The sequence below is a fragment of the Rattus rattus genome, chromosome 5, assembly GCF_011064425.1.
Source record: "Rattus rattus isolate New Zealand chromosome 5, Rrattus_CSIRO_v1, whole genome shotgun sequence".
In the NCBI taxonomy this organism is placed as follows: Eukaryota; Metazoa; Chordata; class Mammalia; order Rodentia; family Muridae; genus Rattus; species Rattus rattus.
This window is the reverse complement of record NC_046158.1, coordinates 119,266,504-119,290,559: the sequence shown is the minus strand read 5'-3', so window position 1 is coordinate 119,290,559 and position 24,056 is coordinate 119,266,504. Positions and strand designations below refer to the sequence as shown.

General features: G+C 38.8%; 1 protein-coding gene across 2 annotated transcripts in view; it reads left to right on the top strand.

The window, feature by feature from the left end:
* Positions 1-24,056, top strand: part of Tasp1 (taspase 1) — a 227,889-nt gene that overhangs the window by 86,361 nt on the left and 117,472 nt on the right. For both annotated transcript variants that reach the window (XM_032904306.1, XM_032904304.1), the window contains exon 9: positions 20,583-20,702. In XM_032904306.1, the coding sequence (XP_032760197.1) occupies positions 20,583-20,702 (120 nt within the window). The remainder of the gene's footprint in view (positions 1-20,582; positions 20,703-24,056) is intronic.

Below are 24,056 nucleotides of genomic sequence, written 5' to 3'. Positions count from 1 at the left end.
ATTCTTCACAGCATATTGCCTAAATGGTTTCCATCTCCTTTTCTGTAGTAACAGATTCTGCAGTCGAGTGTGCATAGTTACCCTTGCTTCCTCTCACCACGTGCATGATGTAATTTAAGCCTTCAGTTAATTTTTGTTGGCTCGTAGGTCAGTGAGCACTTAGGCAGGGTAGTGCAGCCCGTGCCCATTGTCTTGAGTGTGTTTTAGTCTCCAGTCTCTAACAAACATATTTAGAGAAATAAGTTCTGCTTTTGTGCTTTCATACCATGTCGTGTGTTCAAAACCACTCAAAAGAGATGCTCCGACTTTTAATTTTGGTTCTTTAGCCACCACACAGGGACATTAAATTGGCCACATGTTTCAGAAAGGAAATGTTGGGACTTGCTTTGTGTGCTTCATATAAATATATTCTATTCTTTTGAAGTATATTGTGGGTAATGTTTTCCCCTTTTCCCCTCCATCTTGAAGTTATTATGCAAGCGCTTAACTGCATCATTCTAAATCACTGTGTTTTTTTGGGTGAGAGGTAGGTTAAGATCAAAGAAAATGAGTGCCCCCAAAACAACATATTTTCTTCACATTGTTCCGTTTGTACACGCCTGTGCATTTTGTGTGCAAGGAGGAGTATCATTGCCATTCTCTTGAATGTTGCTTTGCTTGATCTGTTGCTCTGTGACTTTCAAGAAGAGAGTAAGTAGAAGTGTGGACTTCTCTCACTTTCGTAAAGAGATGTTCATTACATATTATGCTCTATAAAATGGGAAATTCTTCCCTTTAAGTGATTAGCTTCCCTTTGAGATCATTGCCTTTAATGATGGGTAATACATTAAAAATCAGAAATCACCTCTAAGAATGTTTATCACCACCTGAGCCTGTAGTATAGGTTTTCTGTGTTACTTGGTGCTAGGTAAGTCAGTCTTTAGACTTGTTGCTACCTTGTGTGTTTGTTTAGATGGGGTTTGGATGTTCAGCGTGTTTTCTTAGGATGTCTTCATTTTCAGGTATTCGTTTGTGTAGGGTGTGTGGGCATGTGCACGCTATGGAATGCTTGTGGAGATCAGAGGGCAACATGCAGTATTCAGTTCTCTGTCCACCGGGTGTGGCCTAGGGTTACCCTCAGGTAGATGTGCCTGTCTGTGCCCCTGAGCACCGGGACTGAAGTGCACCCCAGGCCCCTCCTCACTTGCTGCCTTTTAGTTTGGCTTGTTCTTGTCTTTCTAACACTGTATGTCATTAGCTTGTTTATTTGAAAACTTGATTTTTTTTTGGTAAGGCCATCATTAGACAGAATTTCTTCTTAGAACTGTCTTCCCTGTATCCTAAAAGTTGAGGTAAGTTTTCCTTTTCATTGTTTCTAAGAATTTTTCATTTCCTCAGTGGTTTTGTTAGATACTGAGGTCATTTAAGTGTGTATATTTTAATCTTTCAGTACTTGTGTTCTGTTTTTCATGTACTATTGATTTCTAGTTTTACTCTACTATGATGTGAAAAGATGTAAGAGTTTGTTTCGATTCCTTTATGTTTGCTAAGACTTGTTTGGTGACCTACAATGTGTTCTATTTCAGAGGAGATTCAATTGGATATTGTGAAGAATTCCATTTATTAGATCATTGGTTATCAACCTTCCTAATGTTGCAACCCTTTAATATAATATAGTTCTTCATGTTGTGGTGACCTCCAACCATAAAATTATTTTCATTGCCACTTCATAATTCTAGTTTTGCTACTGTTAAGAATTGTAATGAAGGGCTGGAGAGATGGCTCAGTGGCTACAAGCACTGACTGCTTTCCCAGAGATCCTGAGTTCAAATCCCAGCAACACATGATGGCTCACAACCATCTGTAATGAGATCTGATGCCCTCTTCTGATGTGTCTGAAGACAGCTACAGTGTGCTCATATATATAAAATAAGTAAATCATTAAAAAAAAAAGAATTGTAATGAAAGTATCTGTGTTTTTGATGATCTTAGGTGACCCCTGTTGAGAACTACTGTGTTAGATGGAATATTCTGGAGATATCTGTTATGTCTATTCTTTTTGTTTTGCTGCTGTTAATTTTATTCTAGGACAGTGAAACCTCCTAGTATTGTTGCTCTGTCATTGTATGAGGGCTTATTTGACTTTGTTTGGTTTTGAAATTGCTGGTCCTAATATTCAATATTAACCTATTTACAGCTGTCATCTCTTGTTGATGAAATGTTTTGTTAAAATATACTGACCTTTAAAAAAGATTGATTTATTTTATGTGTGTGGGTATTGTGTCTGCGTGTATGTCTTTGCACCATTTGTAACCTTGGTGTTCGAGGAGGCCAAAAGAGCCTGTCCGGTCCCCTGCAACTGGAGTTACAGCTGGCTGTAAGCATGTATGTACATCCTAGGAAACTAAACTGTGCCCCGAGTAGCTCTTAACTTCTGAGCTTCCCGAAGAGCCCATATAATGGCCTCTCTAGTCCCTATAGTGGACTGATTGATGTTTGTTAGAGTTCGTCCCCCCCCCCCCGGGGGGGTGTGGGTGTGGGTGTGGGGGGGTGGGTGTGTGGGGGGGTGTGTGTGTGTGTGTAAAATACCAGAATAGCTGTACCATCTGTCCCATTCTCTTAGTATATCTTTTGCCTCTAAGCCTATGGGTAACTTTACCAGTGAGCTGTAGTTTTTATGACAACAGATAGCTGAGTCTGTGTTTTAATTCAATCAGCCAATCTTGCATCTCTCTATGTGTGATTGCAGGCCATGTAAGGGTATTGCTGAGAGGCGCTCACTAACACTTACACTTTAGTCCATTGTTTTCCTGTTGGTTAGATGCTGTTTATCTTTTGCTTTCTCCCCTGTCAGTGTTTGCTGATTTTCTCTGTTAAACAAGGTTTACTTCATGGCTTCCATTCACCCTCCTTTCATGAGTTTGTTTGTTCCTGCATGGTCAAGGCTGTCCTCCTCCTTGTCGTATTCCTTCAGGAATCTTCTGCAGTGTTGGATTGGTTTCTACAAATGCCTTAGTGTGCAGTCTTCTTGAAATGCTGTTACTTCATTAAGAAATAGTGAGTAAAAAGAAAGAAGTTTTGTTGAATATACCATCTTGCTTAGCAGAGTCTTACTTCAGGACTTGAAATGTTTTATCACATGGTCTTCTGGCTTTTATCTCTGAAGATGAGAGCTGTTGCTAATCTTGACATATTGATTTGTTTTCTTACATCTTTTTTAAAATGTCAGTTAAAAACATTTTATTACATTTATTTATTCATTCATTCATTCACTCATCCCCCCCCCCAATCTCGTGTGAATATAAGGGCTGTGCTGCATGCATGTGAGGTCAGAGGGTAACTTAAAGAAGTACGTTTTCTTCTACCACAGGGGTCTTGGGCTCCAACTCAGGTCTCTTGATTCGACAGCAGGTACCTGTAGTCTACTGAGCTATGGCACTGGCCCTTTCTTCTTATATATTTTGATATTGTTTGTTTTATGTTTCTGACTTCTTGACTAAATGTGTTGTAAGGATCTTCTGTGATCATAATTTTTGGGGATAATTCTAAATGCTGCTGGCATTTGAGTAATTTTTATTTTTTTATATTTGGGGAATTTATGCTACAATTTCATGGATATATTTCTTGTGTCTTTACTTTTTAATCTCAATTTTCTATTCCATGGAACCTTTCTTGATGGTATCTAGACTATCCTATATAATGATTGGTGCCCATTTATTTTTCCTTATTTTTAATTTTATTACCTTGACTATGTTGTTTATTCCTAATATCTTATTTCTGTTTGTTAGAGTCTTTGGTCATGTTTTCCAGTGTACTTTTAAAATTTTTCATCCATGAGTTTTTAATTTCTAGTATTTACATTTATTTCTTTTCTTCAAAAATCTAAATTTCTTTGGTTAACTTTTCTTCATGGTAGTAACTTTTTTATCCATGTTTCTGATTTTTTCATCTACTGGGTTGGTACAGAAACAATTGGAAGTTTTGCAATGTTGAAATTTGCCATGTGATATTGGAACACATTCTCAATAAACATGGTTATGTTATGCAATATTTTAATACACATTTCTCACTTTACTATCTTTTGTTAATGACTTATTTTCTGCTTATTTTATTCTATTGAAATTATTTTAAACCAAAACCAAATTGGAATGTTTTTCTTGTCTGAGTTGAAATAATTTGTAAAGCAGTTGAGACAACTTGGAATGTCAGCAGTGTGTGGGTCTCAGGAACTTGTAATGAATGTATAGGGCAGTAGTCCAGGGAGCCCACGCCCCAGAAGAGGTGAGGTGAACCTTGCACAATACTTATAGCCTCAGAACAACATTTTAAAGAGTAAAAAAGAGGAAGGGAGAGAAAATTTGCACATGACAGCAGAAAAGACTTCAAGAAAGTCTTATAGAGATGAAATATTGCATTAAAAATAGCGACCCCAAATTCCCCATCCTTTCTCAATTGCTTGCTTGGTAATCACAGAGTCTACATGAATTATACTGGTTTTTTTTTTTAATTTATCAATCAGATTTATATGTTAAATTCTCAGTCCACAATACATTCTCACAATGAACTCATAACCAATTGATAAGGATATAAACCACCCACCTAGATAGCTTTGCCTTCAGAAATGCATACCAACTACATTGGCAATTCAAGACCATCCATATCTGGGTCATTCTCTGTCTCCATCTTGATTCTCCTCTTCCTTTTCCTTCTCTTCCGCCTTACAAAAGCTTTTCCCACCTTATTTTTTTTATTATCCAATCATGGGCAGAAATTGCCTATTTCTTCTACAGACTAAATGCTGTCCAGAAAAGGACACACTGCAGAATAGTCGACTGATAATCTCTGCCCAGCCAGAATGATCAGCCCTTCATAATTCTGTGCTACAAAAGTCAGTCAGATGATCCTAGGCCAGAAGACTGAAGACTTCTCTCACATGTTACTAACAGGAGGCTGTGCAAGTAGACAATTGTCTCTTCAGCCTGTCTCAGTTCAGGAAGCTGTGTTAGGCTTCCTAAAGTTTCAGATAATATTGGTCATTCTCAGATTTCTGACGGGGTTGAAACTAGTTGTAGTCTCATAACCTATCCAGGCTGTTTAACTTTGAGAAGACATTTAATTGGAAAGTTATCAGATAGTATTCAAGCTAGCTAGGACATAACATAGATTTTAAGCCTTTCTTAAGTTGGAATAGATAACTAAATGTTCTGTTTAACTGATAAAATGTTTGACTGGGTGTTAGGTATATTTTATACCTTATAAATTACAAAATGATAATAGTTGTGCTCAGCTTACATTTGATGAAAAGTTTTTTTTTCTTTCAATTAGACAGAAAGGATGAAGTGTAGGTTGATGTCTATATGCAGGTGAGAGCTGGCACAAGTTAGGTCAAGGCCATGATTGGACAGTAAAAAATGAATTATACTCTTACAGAACCCAAAGCAAGGGCCACAGGATAATATGCTGAAAGCTGGCCAGCAGACTACCTCTATGCTGCAAGGAAAAAACCTGAAAACTGAACTGTGCAGTAGTTATAGAAAAGAAAACTTTGTTGGAGCCAGGATATCAAAAGCGCTGTAGGTACTGGTATTCAACAGTTAATCACTGAGTAGTGGAAGCATCGCTTACAACCACACTAACTGCTGTGGTTAGATTTAACCGTCAGTGTGGCATAATCTAGAAATATCTGGGGTAAAAAATCTTACCTGAGGATTTGTCTATATTAGATTGGCCTGTTGGCATCTAAACCCCCCTGTGGGGGTTATTTTGATTATTAATTAGTGTAGGAGGTTTTATCCCACTATGGGTGGCACCAACTGGATATATCAAAGTTAGTTGAACACAACCCTAGCAGCCGGCATGCAGCATCCTCCATTTTTGTGCAGTGCTTATTTGATTGTGAGATGTTTTTGGTCAAGTTCCTCAAGTCCTGGAAGGAGAGAACAGAAACCTACAAGTTCATTGCCTCTGTCATGTGTGACCCCAGCATGTGTGATACCGCCACCCATAAATAAATGTCATTTTAATAAGTAAACAATCAAGAATGACCCTATAAATTATTTTTTTGATCCTATAAATTATTAAGACAGAGCTCTAGACTTAGAGTACTATGAAAAGACCAGAAAAATCTGTGAATCATGATGTAGCAGAATTCCATGCTCAAGACATAGAAAATAGACTCAATAAAATTACAGCAGAAACTTTCCGAAGTGTAGGAAAAGAAATATTTATGTAGGTGTAGGAGGCATTTAAACACCTAAACAACAAGGTCAGAAGTAAATTCCTGTATTGAAGTTAAACACTAAGTGAGCCCGAGAGAAGCTCCACCTCACACGTGGAGGCGTGCTTTGAGGATGACAGCACACGTCTCAGCGGAACTTTAAACGTGGAGAGGCTTAGAAGGTGTCGTTTTCTATTTAGCTTTTTTACTTATGAATTTGTTAGTCTCAATTCTGTTTTTGTTCATGCTTCAGTATTTATGGAGTAATAATTGGTAACAACGTAACAGCTATTTCTCTGCCTCCGAAGGCTTTAATTCTGGTCCTACTTTAAGGACTAGCTCCAATTCCACTGAGATCAAAATACATTTCCCCTCTACTTAGTAGGTGAATCAAGCGTGAAGTACTTTTCATGCTATATTGTTTACGCTTTACCTTTGCCACTTTCAGATTGCTGTGTATGCTTGTTATTTGTGTTAGCTCATGAATGGACAGATGTTTAGTCTTATCCTTTCTTTTTTTTTTTTTTTTTTTTTTTTTTTTTTCGGGGCTGGGGACCGAACCCAGGGCCTTGCGCTTGCTAGGCAAGCGCTCTACCCCTGAGCTAAATCCCCAACCCTAGTCTTATCCTTTCTATAGTTCATAAAGAGTGTCGTTTATTTAAGTTAGTACTAATCTAAAACTGATTCTGATATTATTTTCAAAGAAAAAACGTTATTTTATTCATCTCGTAGACTCAACAAAGTTTGGTTTTGTGAGATGGTTTAAATATATGCTGGGTCAAAATCCATGCTTAAGTTTTTGATAATAAACTTGTATGTAGGAATTTACAACAAAAAGTAGAAGTTAGGTTAGTTGAAATATTAAATAATATTGTTATTCTTCAGTATTGTAGCTATTAAGATACATAAGCAGGAAAGGGAAACAAGGACCAGGAAATACTGAGACTCCTGAAAAGGTAAGTACGGAAGTGTCCACAAGGGGGCGTGCCCACCCAGAGAAACATGAGCAAGTACCTCTCCTGTCACACAGGGTGAAAACGCCTGCTTTACAAATGTTCTTCCAGGCCTTGTCCCCATCCTAGGACAGGACTAACCTCAACACATGAAGAATGCCCATTCATTTCTTGGCACATGTTTATTTTGATGTGTGACTTTGCAAGTGTGGGCAAAGGCTTTATAGAATAAAAATGTGGATTACCTTGTAACCATAGGTGTTTATAATTGACTGAGCATTATTGCAAATTACAAGTTTGTAAATGTTCTTTTCTTTGGAGTATAGTGATAGCATTTTAGTTTTGTAAGCACCGTCACCTTTTCTGTGAAGAAGTGTGGAGGTCCATGGAATCCTTAGCCCCTTACAGCACAATAGTGCTGCTTCATTTGTTTGCTGTTAGTCTGTCTCTGTGAGAGTTTCACCAGGAGGTTATACTGACAAATGCACAGGCCTTGAGCATTTGGTGTTATGTGATCTTTAGGTTTCCTTTTATTTTCACTCTTATTGCTGAATATTCTTGTAGAGTTTTAAAAACAGGTTGTAGTTAGTGAAGAATGCATTTGGTGCTTAGGATCTGCCTTTATATACGTGGCTCTGTGGCATTAAGCAGTAAAGGGAAAGCCTATCACTTGCTGTGTGCCAAGACCAGTGAGAGCTATGGGGCTGGATGGAGAAGTCTCCTGAGCGCTGCTGACTTCCTCGGCAGGCTTATGTAGAGGGATTAGGGCCAGCAGCCTACAAATAGGTGAGCTTGGCTGAAGCATAGGATCTGCACACGTAAGAAGTAAAGGGCTGATCGGCAGTGCTGCTCCATTTTATTGTAACAAAATGCTGTGTCAGCCCAACTGCTGTTTACAGTTTGTCTCCAGTAGGGAATGTGAGTTGACCTACCTAATTAAATTGTCTGCAGGATTTAACAAAAATTAAAGGCCCTAGAGAAATTAAGTGCACATCCAGAGGTGTTTTCCCTACCCCAAACTCTACTTTTATTTGTTCTAACTGTACCTGGGACCAAACGAGTTGAATGATTGGAAGTGTGTGTGAATGGGGATCATCCTAGGAACTATTTGTGTCAAATGTAGACTTTTGAGTGTCGTAAGCCTCTGAAAACATCATTGAGGTTAATTGAATGGTATTTGATACTCTAGGGCATATTATTAATGTCCTAAAATATACAATGCTCCTTGCCCATTTCTTTAGCTCTTTGACTTATCTGTTTTCTAATAAGATTTCAACCTACTAGAGAACAAAGGAGAACGAGCATATGAACCTTTCACGTTCTTGATCATTTCTAACATTTAGTTACATTTTTGAGTTTGAATAACTTTTGTTTTTGTGGCTATACTCATAATTAACTGGTCAAACAGATAGTGCTCTGCTTATAAAATCTCATGGCATATAAAGCAACTTAATAGTGTTTTATTAAGTCAGTATTAATTATTCTTCTTCAATATGGAGAGGGTCCCATTTAAATCCCGGTTAAGTGGCCCATCCTAATTGTTAGAGTGTTTCTCTGGCAGGAATAAGATCCAGATTGTCTGTGTTACATTCTAGTCCTTTATCTGGTATTCCCCACTGCTTTAAGACTCAGTTCAAAGGCCAGTGGAGTTCTGGCATTTAAAAGTGTAATTTTATCCAGAGAAAGTGAGGGTAAGCCCAAAATGAAAGAAAGCCTATGTCCCAGGCTTTGGCCAGGTGTTCCTGGAAAGAGCTAAATTGGACAACTAAATTGAAAAATGTTGCCTGCTCTTATAAAGAGTTTGTTGCCATCTATTTAATTAACAATGTTTTAGCTTGCTTATTTATGTGTCTTTTAATCGTCCCAGGTACTGAATTCATATCCCATTAACATGTGGTACTGTCGCTGTCATGAAGTAGTGCCCCTATGAAATGCCTCCTTGTGGGCGGTTTTCAGACGTTGGTTTGATTATAGCGCTTTTGTCACTTTGTCCAGGGGAGAAAACAGTTGAAGCAAAACTTTGGGATAAGTATCACTTATTAAAGCTTTTAGGAAATAGGAAACTTTGGAGTGAAGAGAACTAAGTCAAAAGTAAGAAGAGTATGATACAGTGTCAGATGACTTCAGGGGCAGTAAATCTGGCAAATAAGGCATTGAATGTAAGACTGTATGGTCAAAATCAAGACGTGTTTCTTTGTAGATAGAGTGAGAGGTGCAGTGTATGATGGGTAAATCTTTAGAGGTTTATTTTGAACAGTAGACTAATGGGCATGTAAACCTCCCTGAAGTAGTCACCCTGTGTGAGAAACGGTCTGGACTGGAGTGTGGAGGCAGCCGTGGACCCATAGCAGTGACCTGTATGGGCAGGCCTCATGGAGATGGTGTGCAAAAGCATCGCTCTAGAGAAGATCTAAAGATCGCAATCAGGAATGGAACTAGATCCCCAGCAGGAGAGCAGCTTCCGCCATGATGAGCTGACGTCTTGTGTGCACCTTGAGCAAGATTCTCTTTCAGAGAGTCCAAAGTAGGCGTTACTGGTTCATGGTATTTGTTCTCTACAGAGGAGCCTCAAGCCGCCTAGAACAAACCAGTGCATAGTGTTTTTACAGTGGAAAGAGCATTGTGTTCAGGGAATTCAAAGGCAGAGAAGTCTCTGGGAAATGACTCAGGAAACCTTTTTCTGGAGTATTTTGAGGCTGCAGGATTTTAAGATGGGGGTGGGGGTGGAGAAACCCACAGGGGGATGGTCTTTTGCTGAGATATCAGTGGTTGTATATCAGATTGAATTCATTCAGTTTGCTTAACAATTTTCCCCACTCAGAACCAATTTTTCATCTTACCTGCAGTGTTTTTCTAGATACTGTGATTAACCTGCTCTCTTTCTGACTTCTTTAATTGGACAATGGTTTTCCAAAATCAGCTTTTTTTATATGTAAATTTCCTTCCAAGCACTGTTTCTCTTATACCCCACATTTGTGAAAGTGTTGTGTTATTACTCGTGGGGCTTTGTTTCCATTTAGTTTTATTTGAGCCACAAATTCTCCAGAAGTGTTTTATTTTTAATTTTCAAATTTTATTGATTCCTGTGTTTTATAGTCAGCGTGTATTCTTTTTGATGTTGTTTCTTGAAATTTGTTGTGATTTATAGCCTAATGTATGATAACTTATAAACATTCCTGTGTGCTTTTACGTAGTGTTTGCTGCTTAGTTGCTGAGAACAGCATATGCACACCTGTCACTCCAGCTGTAATGTATTGTCCATGGCTGGTTTTTTAACCGATTTTTTTTCTTACTTTATCTACTTATGATGGGAAGAAATGTTTTGAAATAGCTCATTACAGTTTGCTGATTATTTTCTTTGTGATTTTTACTTTACATTCGTTTAAAGCAACCTCACATACGTCTTTTAAGTAATATGAATTTAGACTTTTCTCAATGAAGCAGAATGTTGAACATTTATCATTCTTTTTGTTTCTGTTAATGCTTTTTGTATGAAATGCATGATATTAACATACCTTCATTGTTTAGGTTGCTATTTGCATAATGGATCTAAATCTCCTATCTGGTCTTTTATTTTTAACTTGTCTGTAACTTTTGTGCTTTAAATATGTTACTTAGAACTAACATAGAGCCAGGGCTGGGGGCCGAGTATAGCGGTGGAACACATGCATAGCATGTGGAGGCCTTGGTTCAGAAATTATCACTGCAAACAAAATTAAAGTTAAAAACTCAAAAAGGAAGATTTTAAAAACAAAAGCAGTTAAACATTATTAATAAAATATTTTTTAAAGACAATATTGTTTTTATTGCAGATGTAGATTTGCCCTTTGACTTACTTCCATGTTTCTATATTCATAACAGCCTTTGGATTTTTCTTTTGTTTTTTTTGTTTTTCTTTTTTTCTCTAGTGGGTGCTATACTGGGGATTAAGACCTAAGACTTCATTCATGCTAGGCATATGCTCTACCATTGGGCCATATTATGCCCAGCTCTTTTGAAGTGTATGATTCATTCATTCATTCATTCATTCATTCATTCATTCATTTGTACCTTAGAGATAGATATCAGCTTGTATTTTGAGTGTTGACATACGATAATGAAATACGCAAAAGTCCCTGTCCCCTTAAGGCTTATAGTGCTGTGGTAGAGATAGACAGTTTTCAGGCTGCAGAGATGGCTCAGCAGACTTTAAGAACATTGGTGGCCCCCAGATGACATGAATTGATTCTAAGCACACACATGGCAGCTTGCAAGCATCTTGTGACTTCAGCCCTTGGGGAGCTGACTTTCTCATCTGGCCTTTACAGGCACCAGGTGTGCCCATGGCACACAGGCATTCTCGCAGGCAACACACACACACACACACACACACACACACACACACACACACACACACACAAATATAAATTGAAAGAAATAGTTTAAATTAAAAATAGTTTAAATAATTTGAAAACAATAACAGTTTAAATAAAGTTAGTATTTTAGATGATGATATTATTTCATAGAAAAAAATTAAGTAGAACAAAGACAGTCTAATGATACATGTGTGAGTGTATGGTAGGCAGGACGCATGAACAGTCAAGACAGACTGCAGTTTTATAGGGAATGACTACTCAGGGTTTCTTTAAAGGAAGGTCTCCTGTTTATGTATTTACAAGCACATTTATTTAACTTTGTTTTTAACATATAATTTAATTGATTATCTATTTAGACTTGTATCTTTTGGGGGGAAGATACCATGCCAACCATGATCTTCTGTCAAATTAGCTTTTGGGAATTTATCATTTCATTATAAGCGGTTTCCCTCCCCCTATCCCCATTCCTGTCCCCTTTTGACAAGTTCTCCAGCTTTTGGATTCTTTGTTCCATCGTTAGTTCTGGACCATTTAATTCATTTTCTAATTAATTTTCTGCTTTATTATATATTATACTATATATATATATCTCCCCATTATTCTGAGTTTGACGGAGATTAGATGGTGTTTTATCTGTATCTCCTTTATTTCTAAAAATTTCCATGGTACCTTTCCTATTTTGCTTACAATTGCTAAAAAATGTGTTACTGTGTTTAAACACATGAAAATAGAAAAAATCGAAAAATTTTATTTATTTTTAAGATCATACATCTAAGGTATAAAATTCGATGAATTTTGACATGTGTATAATCTTGTAACCCATAAATAATATTTCCATTACTTATTAACATTTCCTCATCTTCTTAGACACTGACCCTTTGACTTAAGGCACTTCTCAATTGCTTTCCTTATATTTTCACTTGTTTCAAAACTTGATACAAGTGGAAACATCGTCACTGTGTTGTATCTTTCTCCTCATACTGTCTTTGCCTGAAACACATTGTTGTGTGCTATATTCCATTTAATTGCCAAGCAGTCCTCTGCTATTGATGACATCATAATTTGTCTGCATGTTATTCTGTTGATTGACATTTGAGTCCTTTCCAGCTTTTAGTTCTTATAAATATGAACAGTCTGAATTTCCTTGGCAAGTTTTTGTGATACTGCTTTGATTTCTCTGTGATAAATCCTTAAGCGTTTAGCTGAGTCATGCTAGTGTTATACCTCTTATAGGATTTTAGAATTTGATTTAGAATTAGAAGTGTGGTTAGCATTTATTCTACACAAGAAAGAAGTCAAATTGGATGTGTTTATTATTAAATGTTTAAACTCATTTCTTTGGTTCTGTAGGACAGAGTCTTTCTGTGCCACCAGGCCGTGTTCAAACTGCGGTCTTCCTTCCGCAGCCTACTGAGTGCTGCAATTATGGTGCCGCCATATTCAGCACCGTGCTTACAGTCCTTTGGTTGTGTTTCTAAGTGTAATTTATGATCTAATTTCTATTATCCTCCAGAGCTTGAAAAAATTATCACAGAGATAATGTTTCAGCTCTCAACATCTTAGGTCTAATGCTTCCCAATGGCTTGCTGTGCACAGATGTTAAGTATTGTTCAATAACATATGCATAAGACTAAAGTGATTTAAAGTTGCATTAATTAACTTTTGGGGAGAGAAAAAGCTGCGCATAGAGAGGAGCTTGTGTCCAGGCCTGACTCCTTGAGTTTAATTCTGAATTCTACAAGCTGGCAGGGGAGAAACCATCCTAAGCATTTTCCTTTGACTTCCACACTGGCTCTTAAATTGCTTTATTTTACAGAGGAAAAAAAAAAACCCCACAGGATTCATTATTTGAAGGATTTGTTTGCTTGTTTTCCAGACAGAGTTTCTCTGTCTAACTTTGGCTGTTGTGAAACTTGCTGTCTTGATCAGCCTTACCTTGAAGTCACATAGATCTGCCTGCCTCTGCCTCCGAGTGCTGGGAGTAAAGGCATGTGTTACCATCATCTGGCTTGGAAGATTTTTTTGTTTTCTAAACACCATTTAAGACCATTGCCCTTTCTACTTTTCAACTTTTAGACATTTTATTTCTATTACTTTGAAAATTTCAGGCAATATTTTTTTTATCATATCCACCACTTTCCCTACTTCTTCCCTATCCACTCTCCCCTTTCCTCTCATACCAACATTGTGGGTTGTTTGTTTTGTTTTGGCCTATCAGTCTCAATTTATGCCACCCATTTAGTCTTGGTTATGTGGCTGTCCACTGGGATGTGGTTCACTTATTAGGGGCCATACCCTTAAAGAAAACCAACATTCTCCCAGCAGCTATGGCTTGCGAGTAGCCCGTCAGTGAGGAGTGGGGAATTCCTGACCACCTTCCTTCTCTATGGGATTCTGCCTGGTCTGAGCTTGTTCAGGTCATGTGCATGCTATTCCAGTGGCTGCAGTCCATTTGTGCACTCTTATTTCCTTGTAGTACTCCACTATCTCTGGCTCTTACAGTCCTTCCACCCCCTCTTGGGAAGTGACTCCTGAGTTCTGGTTGGAGGATTGTTATCTAGGTCTCATTTAGTTCTGAGCATTTCATAGTCTCTCATTTTCTGTATCTTGACCAGTTAGTGGTGTCTATGTTGACCATCTACTGCAGACAGAAGTTTCTAATATTTACTAATATATGGATATAAAGATAAGCAATTAGGAGTCAGTTAATTAACATTGTATTTATTTAGCAAAATAACAATGGTAGGTTCTTCTCTACAGCCTATGACCAGTCTAAACTCTGTAACCTCAGCTTTGATAATGGTACCCCAGGCGTGGGTTTCAACTTGTGGAGCAGACCTTAAATTCAATGAGAAGGTGGTTGGTTACTGTCATGGTATCCGTGCCACTATTTTCAGGCCAGTCATTATTGTAGCTTGCAGGGTTCACAGCTTGGTAAGATTGATACTTACCTTTCTTCTCTGATAGTGTCGGAAGCACTGTGCAGCACTATGAAAGCTAGTTGATAGTGATGAGTTTCCAGGTCAGGAAAGGCTGATTTCTCCATATTCTATGACTCAGATATGTAGTGTGTTCAGCAATAGGGTCTGCAAATAACCAACACATTGGCCATAGCCTGCAGTGTTTAAACGATGGGACAGTTTCAAAATAGTTTCAACAGCTTCAAAAATGGTAACCATTCCTGGTTGTAGGCTTTTTATTTGTTCACCTGTAGTGCCTAGTAGGGAGATCATTTTGCCCCACCCACTTGTTCATGTTCATTACTGTTCTATTCACAATAATGGAGGAAGAGAAGCAATATAGATGTCTATCAGCTGATGAATGGAGAGTGTAAATGTCGAACACTGACACAGTGGGTATATTATTCAGCTGTTTAGAAAAGTGAAACTATGAAAGTCCCAGGTAAATAGATGAATATCAAAATGACCATTTTCAGTGAGATAGCCCAGACCCAGAAAGACAGATCTTGCATCTTTTTCTCATTTGTGGATGGTGGCTTTGAATCTTCAGATATATATATATTCTGTTTGGAACTCCCACAGAGGTCAGGAAGGTTAGTAAGGGCCATGGGACTGTGGGCTTTCAAGAAAGGACAGCTAGAATGTAACAGTATAAAGGATTATAGTGAGAATACTGGAACATGAAGGGTTAAATGGATATCTTATGGAAAGGGAAGGATTAGGAGGGAATCCATAGTGATAACTAGCACATGAAACCTTTCAAACATGTCACAAGGAAATCTACAGCTGTCTACACTTCCTGAAATATTTATGTACATATGTAAAATTTTTAAAGGAGTTTCTTTTTACTTTTTAAAATATATTATTTTTGATAACTTCATACATACATACAACATATTTTTATCATATTTACTCCAGCCCCTAGTCCTGCATATAACTCTGGATCTGTCTCCTCAACCTAAGGTCTCTGTGTGTCTGTATGTCCATGTGTCTGTTTATAACCCACTGAGTCCAGTTTGTGCTTCCCATTTGTGTGTGTGTGTGTGTGTGTGTGTGTGTGTGTGTGTGTGTGTGTGTGACCATCCATTGAAGCATGAGGGACCTCCCAGAGACCACATCTCTACAACTGTCATCAGTTACTTAGTAGCTTCTTACCTAGTTCTTAGTTTCCAATTCCAGAATGTGTAGAGAGAGAGCCTACCTTTTGGGAACCATTGTCCTTTGCACTTTGGCGAATTGTAATTCTCAGGACACTCTTGTGGGGCTTCTCTGTGTCATGGATTTATAGTTGCCACTGTAATCCATGTAATATGACATCTCCTTAAAGCACACATAATCTAATACATTTTCAGTTGAAAAATTCCAACATTTGTTTAATAATTTAGGAAATAAATAGCTTTTATATATTGTAAGGCTTTGATTTGGGTCCTAAATGTTTATATGAATTTAGACGGTCCTGTAGGAAAATGTAATACATCTCAGTTAAAGGGAAGAGTGGATTACTTAGCACCAGAGACCTTGTCTATAATTTATTTAGTTTTGGCAGCAGAAGATGGTTTCTTTTCTTCCCTCTCCCTCCTCTCCCTCTCCCTCTCCTCTCCCTCCCTCTCCCTCTCCCCTCTCCCTCTCCCTCCCCTCCCCCCCCTTCCCTCCCCTTCCCCCTTCCTTTTCATGTTTTGGAATCAAACCTAATGTCTTGAGCATGCTGATTATATACTGTTGCACTGGGCTATACCCAGCCCTGAGGAAGGTTCTGCAGAGAGAAGGGGAAAATGATTGAACATTCCTGTGTCTGCATTTTCTTTGGTTCTGTCCAGTCTCTGTATGTGAAGGTGGGTAATTAAGACTCTGCTCACATGAACTTACAGCGGTCACTGCTAGAGGTGTTTGCTGGAGACAAACACTGAATGAGACTTAGGTCTCCCTGTGACCAGAGCCATCTTTCTCTTTTCCTCCAAATACTCAGAAGAAGGTGCAGCTAATGGTGGTGAGGGCTCAGCAGGTGAGGGCAGTTTCTTTTTTCTTTTGCCTTTTTAGAGGACCCAAGTTTAGTTTCCAGTACTCTCATGGTAACTTAAACCATTGGTAACTCCAATTCCAAGGTATCCAGTGACTTCTGAACTCTGAGAACTAAGCACACATGGTACACATACGTGTGTGCAGGCAAAATGCTCATCCATATAAGTAAACCTAATAAAATAAGGAAGCCTGATGATGGTGTTGCTGAATTGTCCTGTGGGGCACAGAGACTTTTCCTTTTGGAAGAGGAATCTTTACCAGCTATGATGCTGCTCGAGGTCTAAACAGACATTGAGAGAGTTTAGTGTATTCTAATTGTTGCCTTGATTGACTATAACCTTGATCTTTACTAATAGGATAATTCCATGGCATACTGACTCCCAGATACATTCACATGCTTAGGATTTATTTTTTTAGGTAATTAATTACATTGGAAATGCTGTCTCTCCCCCCAGACCCTCTCTTAAAGTTCTTCCTCCCATCTCCCCTGCTGTTCGACTCTGAGAGAGCTGCCGCCCTCCCTCGTGTATCCCCCACCCTGATGTATCAAGTCTCTGCAGGATTAGGTGCATCCTCTCCCACTGAGGGGACAAGGCAGCCCTCTGCTGCATATGTACCCGGGTCCTCAGATGAGCCTGTGTATGCTTTGTGGTTCATGGCCCAGTCTCTGGGAGCTTCCAGGGGTCCCGGTTAGTTGACACTGTTGGTCTTCCTGTGGGGTTGCCATCTGCTTGAGGGCCTTCAGTCCTTTCCTTAACTCTTCCATATGGGTCACTGGCCTCCATCCAATGTTTAGCTTTCAGTGTCTGCATCTGTCTCAGTTAGCTGCTGGGTAGAGCCTCTCAGAGGGCAGCTATGCTAGGCTGCTGTCTGCAAATACAACATAGATCACTAATACTGTGTGGGATTGGTACCTGCCCATGGGATGGGTCTCAAAATGGGACAGTCACTGATGAGCCGTTCCTTCAGTCTCTGCTTCATCTTTGTCCTTATGTTTCTTTTAGACAGGTCCAATTTTGGGTCAAGTTTGGTAGGTAGGTTGGTATCCCCATCCCCCATTGGGGGTCCTGTCTGGCTACTAGAGGTGGTCTCTTCCGGTTCCAAATCCCCACTGTTGGGCATTTCAGCTAAGTCACATACATTGACTCCTGGGGGCCTCCTTCATCCTGTGTCTCTGGCAGTGTCTAGAGAATCCCCCCACCTTAGCAGCTGCATATTTCCACTCATTCTCCTGGCCGTCTGGAACTTTCTCCTGTCTCTCCTCATGCTTGATCCTGCCCTCCTATTTCCCTTGTCTGCCCTTCTCCCACCCAGGTTCCTCCCTCCCTCTGTCTTCCATGATTATTTTGTTTCCATTTCTTAGTGGGATTGAAGTATCCTCACTTGAGCCTTCTTCTTTAACTTCTTTGGGTTAAAGACTTATTGTGAGAGCTAGCTGGTTGATCTTTAAGTTACTTTGTATAAATGAAAGACGGTTTTAATGGTAATGAGACAAGTGATAGATTAGCAACATCTTTTAGATGTTTCAGAATTAAAGAACCTAGAGGTAGAATTTTCTGGTGAAAAATCTTTTTGTTTTGAACCCTTAAGAGATTTATGACCTTTAGAGCAGTTCACAGATGTCACTTCCATTCATTCTTGTAATAACTGTATAAAATCTGTCTCCATCTTAGAGCACAGAAAAAAATCACTATTAGAAAGTTGACTTCAATCTTTTCCATAATACTGGTGTGCTGTCTGACAAATTCATATGTATGTTTTTATTCTTAAAAAAAAAAAAGCAACCAAAAACCTATAGTATACATAGTTGTTTTCTAGTTACAATTTTATCAGAAAAGTAACATAAATAACCTACTTCAGTCAAGGACAATAGGTGCATGTGTATCTGTGGTCCATGTATTTTTAAGTATTTATGGGGTGTAAGAGTGTAATGGTAAGTCTGTATAGTAACCGTGATTGTGTGCTTTAACCCAAGATTTCATTCCCATACAAATGAGCTCTGTGAGATTATTATGCCAAAAATACCAATATTTGTCTTTAATTCAATTTATCTACACTTCATAAAAGTCTTTAAATATTACTTCATTATCTTAAAATTTGCCTTGTAGTATATGAAGTCTGTGGAATGGTTTTGAAGTATTTATGAAGTAGTTCTGATTTTTGCAGGTGTTGTAGACTCTTAGGAATATAGAGCTTAATTTAGAACAGAATCCTCTTTTCTGCATTTTTTATTTTTAAAACCACATTACAGTAAATCCATCTGCATAACCCTGCTCTACTGACACTGGCTTCTAGATCTTTCTATAATGTTTTGGTTAGGCAGAAAAGTTCTTTTAGTTTACAGTATCCCAGTTGAAATGCTAGGACACTTACTGCAGATAAACTGTGTGACATTCTGTTTTTGTCGCTTCCCCTGTAAAAATATATCATGTAGGATGCTGAGGCTGCATCAGCATTGCAGTTTATTTAAAATGAAGAAAAATAAGGAATTTTCACGTAAATAGATTCTCTCTGATTTGTTTGTGCATTAAAGCTTGGGAAGACAAAACTTGTAATTTGATACTTTTGTAACTGAGGTTACTAAGATTAAAAAATGGAACGTGATTTATAATACTCAACACATTCACCTTAAAAGCTCCCGTTGTTTTGTTTGGTGCCGATGATAGCCCCGTGCAATGTTATCAGACCTTGCTTTTCAAGTACATTTTGGTGCATTTCTATACTTTGATTCTCAGTCTTACCCATCAAAGAAGATGCATGCTGCTGAGGAGCAAGGCCATTCCTGCTAAATCTTTCCTTAGTGGCAGCCTTTGACATCACATGAAGCCAGTTCTGAAGAAAAGGAGGAAGACTTGCTCAGACACTAGGGTAGCACAAACTGTAATTAATCACTATCCGGCTTGTTGTGCACACAGGGAGTGCAGATATACTCAGAGCATAAGTAGATGCTAAGTGAAGTGACAACACAGGGACTTGAGCCTGACACTGTCCCTGGAAGTTATGTGAACAGAACTGTAGCCTTCTGGGATGATAGTCTGTGATTCCACTGGCTGCCTTTCCTTCCAGTGTGGCTCCATGTGAGATTAGGGACTGCAACACTTACTTCATCCCCACGAACCTTTTCTGCCAGAGTCAATACCTTTATACATTTCTTTACCTTTTAGGGTCCCTCAATACACGTACGTTTTGCTCAGTCCTCTGAATATCTAGCCACAGTGGTGCGGTAGCTACCTACCCTTGTGATGCTGGGGTTGTGCCTGGTTCTTTCATTCGTGCCCGGGGTTTGGCAGTTTGAAAACCTCGTCCTCAGCAGGACTGCTCTTGGCCTAACAAGCTACACCCTTTTCTTTCTAGTATATGGTGATGGATTCTCCCGGCCGCCTTTCACTCTGCTCTTACCCAGTAGTTTGTCTTTGTGGCACTGATGTCCAGAAAACCCTTGTGGTAGGAGACATTTGCTTATCACTTTAAATCCTTTAATATGTGGGACTGGGGAGAAGGCACAGACATAGATACCTTCTAGTTAGTGACAACAGTTTTCTGTCACCAGTTGCCATGCATATTAATAACAACAGAAAGGAGACTATGTCACAGAGTTAAACAAGGGATTGATGAGAAGGTGACAGTGTCTTGCACTCCAGGATGGCAAATGCCATTCTCTTCTCCTCTGAATGGGTCCCTCACTCTTGGAAGTCTGCATGGAATTGTGTTTAAAAACATGAATGGTAGCATTTCTTGGCTCACTTAGATCACAGATCTTTTCACATACAAATTTTTAGTCCTTTAATTATTGAGATTAAGAGAAAAATAACAAAATAATAAAAAATGAGGAGTTATAAATGTTGCACTTAAGGAGTAGTTCAGATATTTTTGAGTTATAATTATACCAGGCCTACTAAATCCTGTGCACTCTGTGTAATCATGTCCGATGTCTCACACCAAGTCTGGTGAACACTAACCATTGTACGGTCATGTCCGATGTCTCACATCAGATCTGTGCACTCTGTGAAGTAATGTCTGGTGTCTCACACCGGGTGAATACTAACCCCCGTGTGGTCACACCAGGCCTGGTAAACACTCATATCCCTTTGTTCCATAGGAAAATGACTCGGGCACTTTGGACACAGTGGGTGCTGTGGTCGTCGATCATGAAGGGAATGTTGCTGCTGCTGTCTCCAGTGGAGGCTTGGCCTTGAAACATCCAGGGAGAGTTGGGCAGGTAAGGATTTGTGGGTTTCTTAAACCCCTTTTAAAACAAAATCAGGTCTTTTCAAAGCACGACTTTTAAACTACAAGGCACATTTTTCCCTTGGAAAAAATCAAAATCCTTGTTCTTGAACATTTTTTTTTTTATAGATCAAGAACAAAATTCCTTTTCAATTTTATTTCTTTAAAGCACCATCTCACAGTGACAGGCTCTTGCTGATTTTTATAACCAGTAATCTGTGCCCTCACTCTTCAGCAGCCTAGGTGGCACCGGCCTGTGTTTGCAGTAGACATCCAATAAATATGTATGATTTCTATCTTTCTTAGTGAATACCACTCTGTAGGAGTAAGTGTTCCATGCCCATTGCCCGTTGCTTTTTAAGTGTTTACACTGTTTTAGAGTAACACTTTTTATTCCCTTCATTCGTGTCACAGTGACATTTTGGCATTCTATGTCTCTCCTCTGACTGTAGCCATTTCTCAGTGTAGTAAAGATTTCCAGTCATCCCTGTAGCTAGTGATGAAGAGGCTCTAAGTGATGTGATGCCTACTTATTTTTTGTTCTCTGGCAGAACTTTTTTCAATATGCCTTCACCACCTTCAATCTGCTGTATTCAAAATGAAACCTAATATTGACTTTGCTATACTAAGGGCAGTGGGTATTGTGACCTGATTTTGTACATTTCTTATGGCCTTAGTAAATATTTGTGAATCAGGACACTCTGCTGTAGTCTTTTAAAGAGGGGTGAAGATTTTATTTAAGACTCAGCATCTGGATCTTCTCTTACATTTGAAATAAAACTCACTAGTTGTATCTCTCTCACCTTTGAAGCACAGTCAGTGTCACTGTTGCTTTGTTCATGGTTGTTAGTGATTGCCTGGAGCAGACTGATTTGTGGGAGACATCTTTGCAAAGCTCCCAGTGATATTCTCCAGTCATCCCTTGATGTGGAGGTTTCTTACAGTCTTATACTAGGGGGTGTGGATGGTAACAGTAACTGATTTCCTGTTCCTTTTCACCTATCATATAGACAATTTATGGGGAGCGAGTATTTCCTATGTTAGTACTTTTCACTCACTATGAAAGCCTTTGTTCAGTCACATTTCCCCACGTTATGGAACTGTATATTTGTCAAGTTTAGAGTAAGAAGCCAAGCTGTCTTAGTCGGGTTTGGATGTCTTGGTAGAGATGATAGGAAGGCGCTAACAGTTGCCTCTATTACTTTGTAATCCCCCCACTTTCTCTGCTTTTTGTTTGACTGGGGTAGTCAGATAATAACAGCAGCAGAATTAAGGTTTGGCTGATGTTAGCAGGATGCTAACATCTATCCAGAACTCCTGAAGCCATGCTGCCACCACAAAGGGAACTTCTATGAAATTTATACATTGATCGGCATCACTTGGCTTGTTTAAAAATACACAATTGTGAAAGCTAAAAAGCCATACAAATATGCGGAGTAGAGGAGTCAAAGTCCTTGCAGAGGAAAACACAGTTGCTTAGTTGTATTAAATTGCTGGGTCAAAGAGACATCATGAATTTGGAGATCTGAAGCATCAAGTGGAGAGAAGGAAAACTGAAGCACAAAACCATGTCCTCCCAAAGGCTAAGTAAACATGCAGAAGTGAGACACAGTTCAGTGCTCGAATGCACTCTATGTGAAAATTACCTTACCTGCTCTAGATATTTAATAGAAAGCAGATTGTAAAATTTAATTTGAACTAGAATATACTTGCTTTAGTGTGTAAACATTATGGTTTATAGATGGTATATGAGAAAATAATTAATAGATTTTCCTAGTTCCCAAGTTCTGGAAGATGAAATGCTATAGTTCGTACCTTGCTGTGCTCACCATACTTCCCTGTAATAATAGCCACAGCTGCCATTGGCTATACACTGGCAGATAAAATGTCAAGGTTTTGTGCCATTCTATGATCTTTTATTTAATGTTCTTAGACCCCAATCACTCTAATCCTCTACCAAGTAGGAATGTCCGTGAAGCAACCATCTGTTTCTATTATGAGAACTCATGCCTTAAACAGGAACACCTTATACTGTCGAGCCTTTCTTATCACAGATCTGATGTGAGTCTTACAAAGTTCTGCATTTAATGGTGCAGATATCTATTTATTATAGCTTCATCTATAGTCCTGATTCTACTCTCTAGACAAACCTTAATTCCCTTCTAAAGTCTTAAATGGTTCACAGTAGCTATTCTGTTTCTCTTTTCACTTCAACACCAAAGCTTTCCTCCAACCACCTTTGAGTAGGAATCAGAGACTGTCAGAATGAAATCTCCCATATCCATGGGAACCACAGTCGACATCCCCACCTTTTACCTCACTGCAGCAGTCTCTGAGTGTGATACTGCACACTTGCCCCGGCAGATGCAGCACGATCAGCAGTTCAAGGTTCAAGTTCAGCTTCATTCTGAGTTTGAGGACAGGTTGGGTTATAGGAGATTCTGTCTGGGAAAAAAAATCCTAAAACAATAACTCTTTCCAAAGTAAAACCAACAACCAATATGGCCCAGAGTAGGAAATCTTTTCTTACTTTTGAAAATACTATGTTAAAAACATGCTTTGTTTTCCTCCTAGCACTTCTGGGTCAATCTCAGAACAGAAAGACTTTAGAATTGATTTAATACATGGAGTTCATAATAGAGCCAGCAGGAGCTTATGATAAGCCATTCAACCAGCCCTCCTGGGACAAAGCTGAGGAAACCAAAATACAAGCGAATGTGTGGAAGAAACCACCATCCTTCACCGAGAATTCCGGACACTTCCCCATGCCATGTCCTGCCCTGATCATCCAAAACCTTAGTGTTTTGTTTTCTGTTTTTGGTTTAAAGGTGACGGCACCTTTCAGAAAGTCAGAGAAGATGCTTTCTTAAGAAAGCATGCACAATACTACTTATCCTTGTTTTCTTCTCTTTAAGAAAACTCCTTTCATAATATTTACTCTTAATACCATGGCCTTAAACCATCTTCCTTCTTAACCATCTGAAATTATCTAGAATGGGACAGTAACAAACAATGCAGTAATAATATAGACTTTGTGTCTCCACTATTCAACTCATTGAGTAAAACACAGCCATTTCAAACAAGCCTTTAAAAAATGTTTAAAAGCTCCCTACCTTTTTTAGTAGTAAAACTGTATTAGAGGTGTTCTATAGTAAAAATATTTTATATATGTGATAGATATACACTGTCTCAGGACTATTGTTTTCTATAAAATGAGCATACTCGTGTAGTAACTGATGTCAGAGACCTGCACTCCCGGCTTCCTGCTTCTGGTTTGTCAGGCTAGCCAGCCTGTCCTTGGCATTCTGTTTCTGACCATCTAGTTCTGGGATTACAGGTGGCTGCC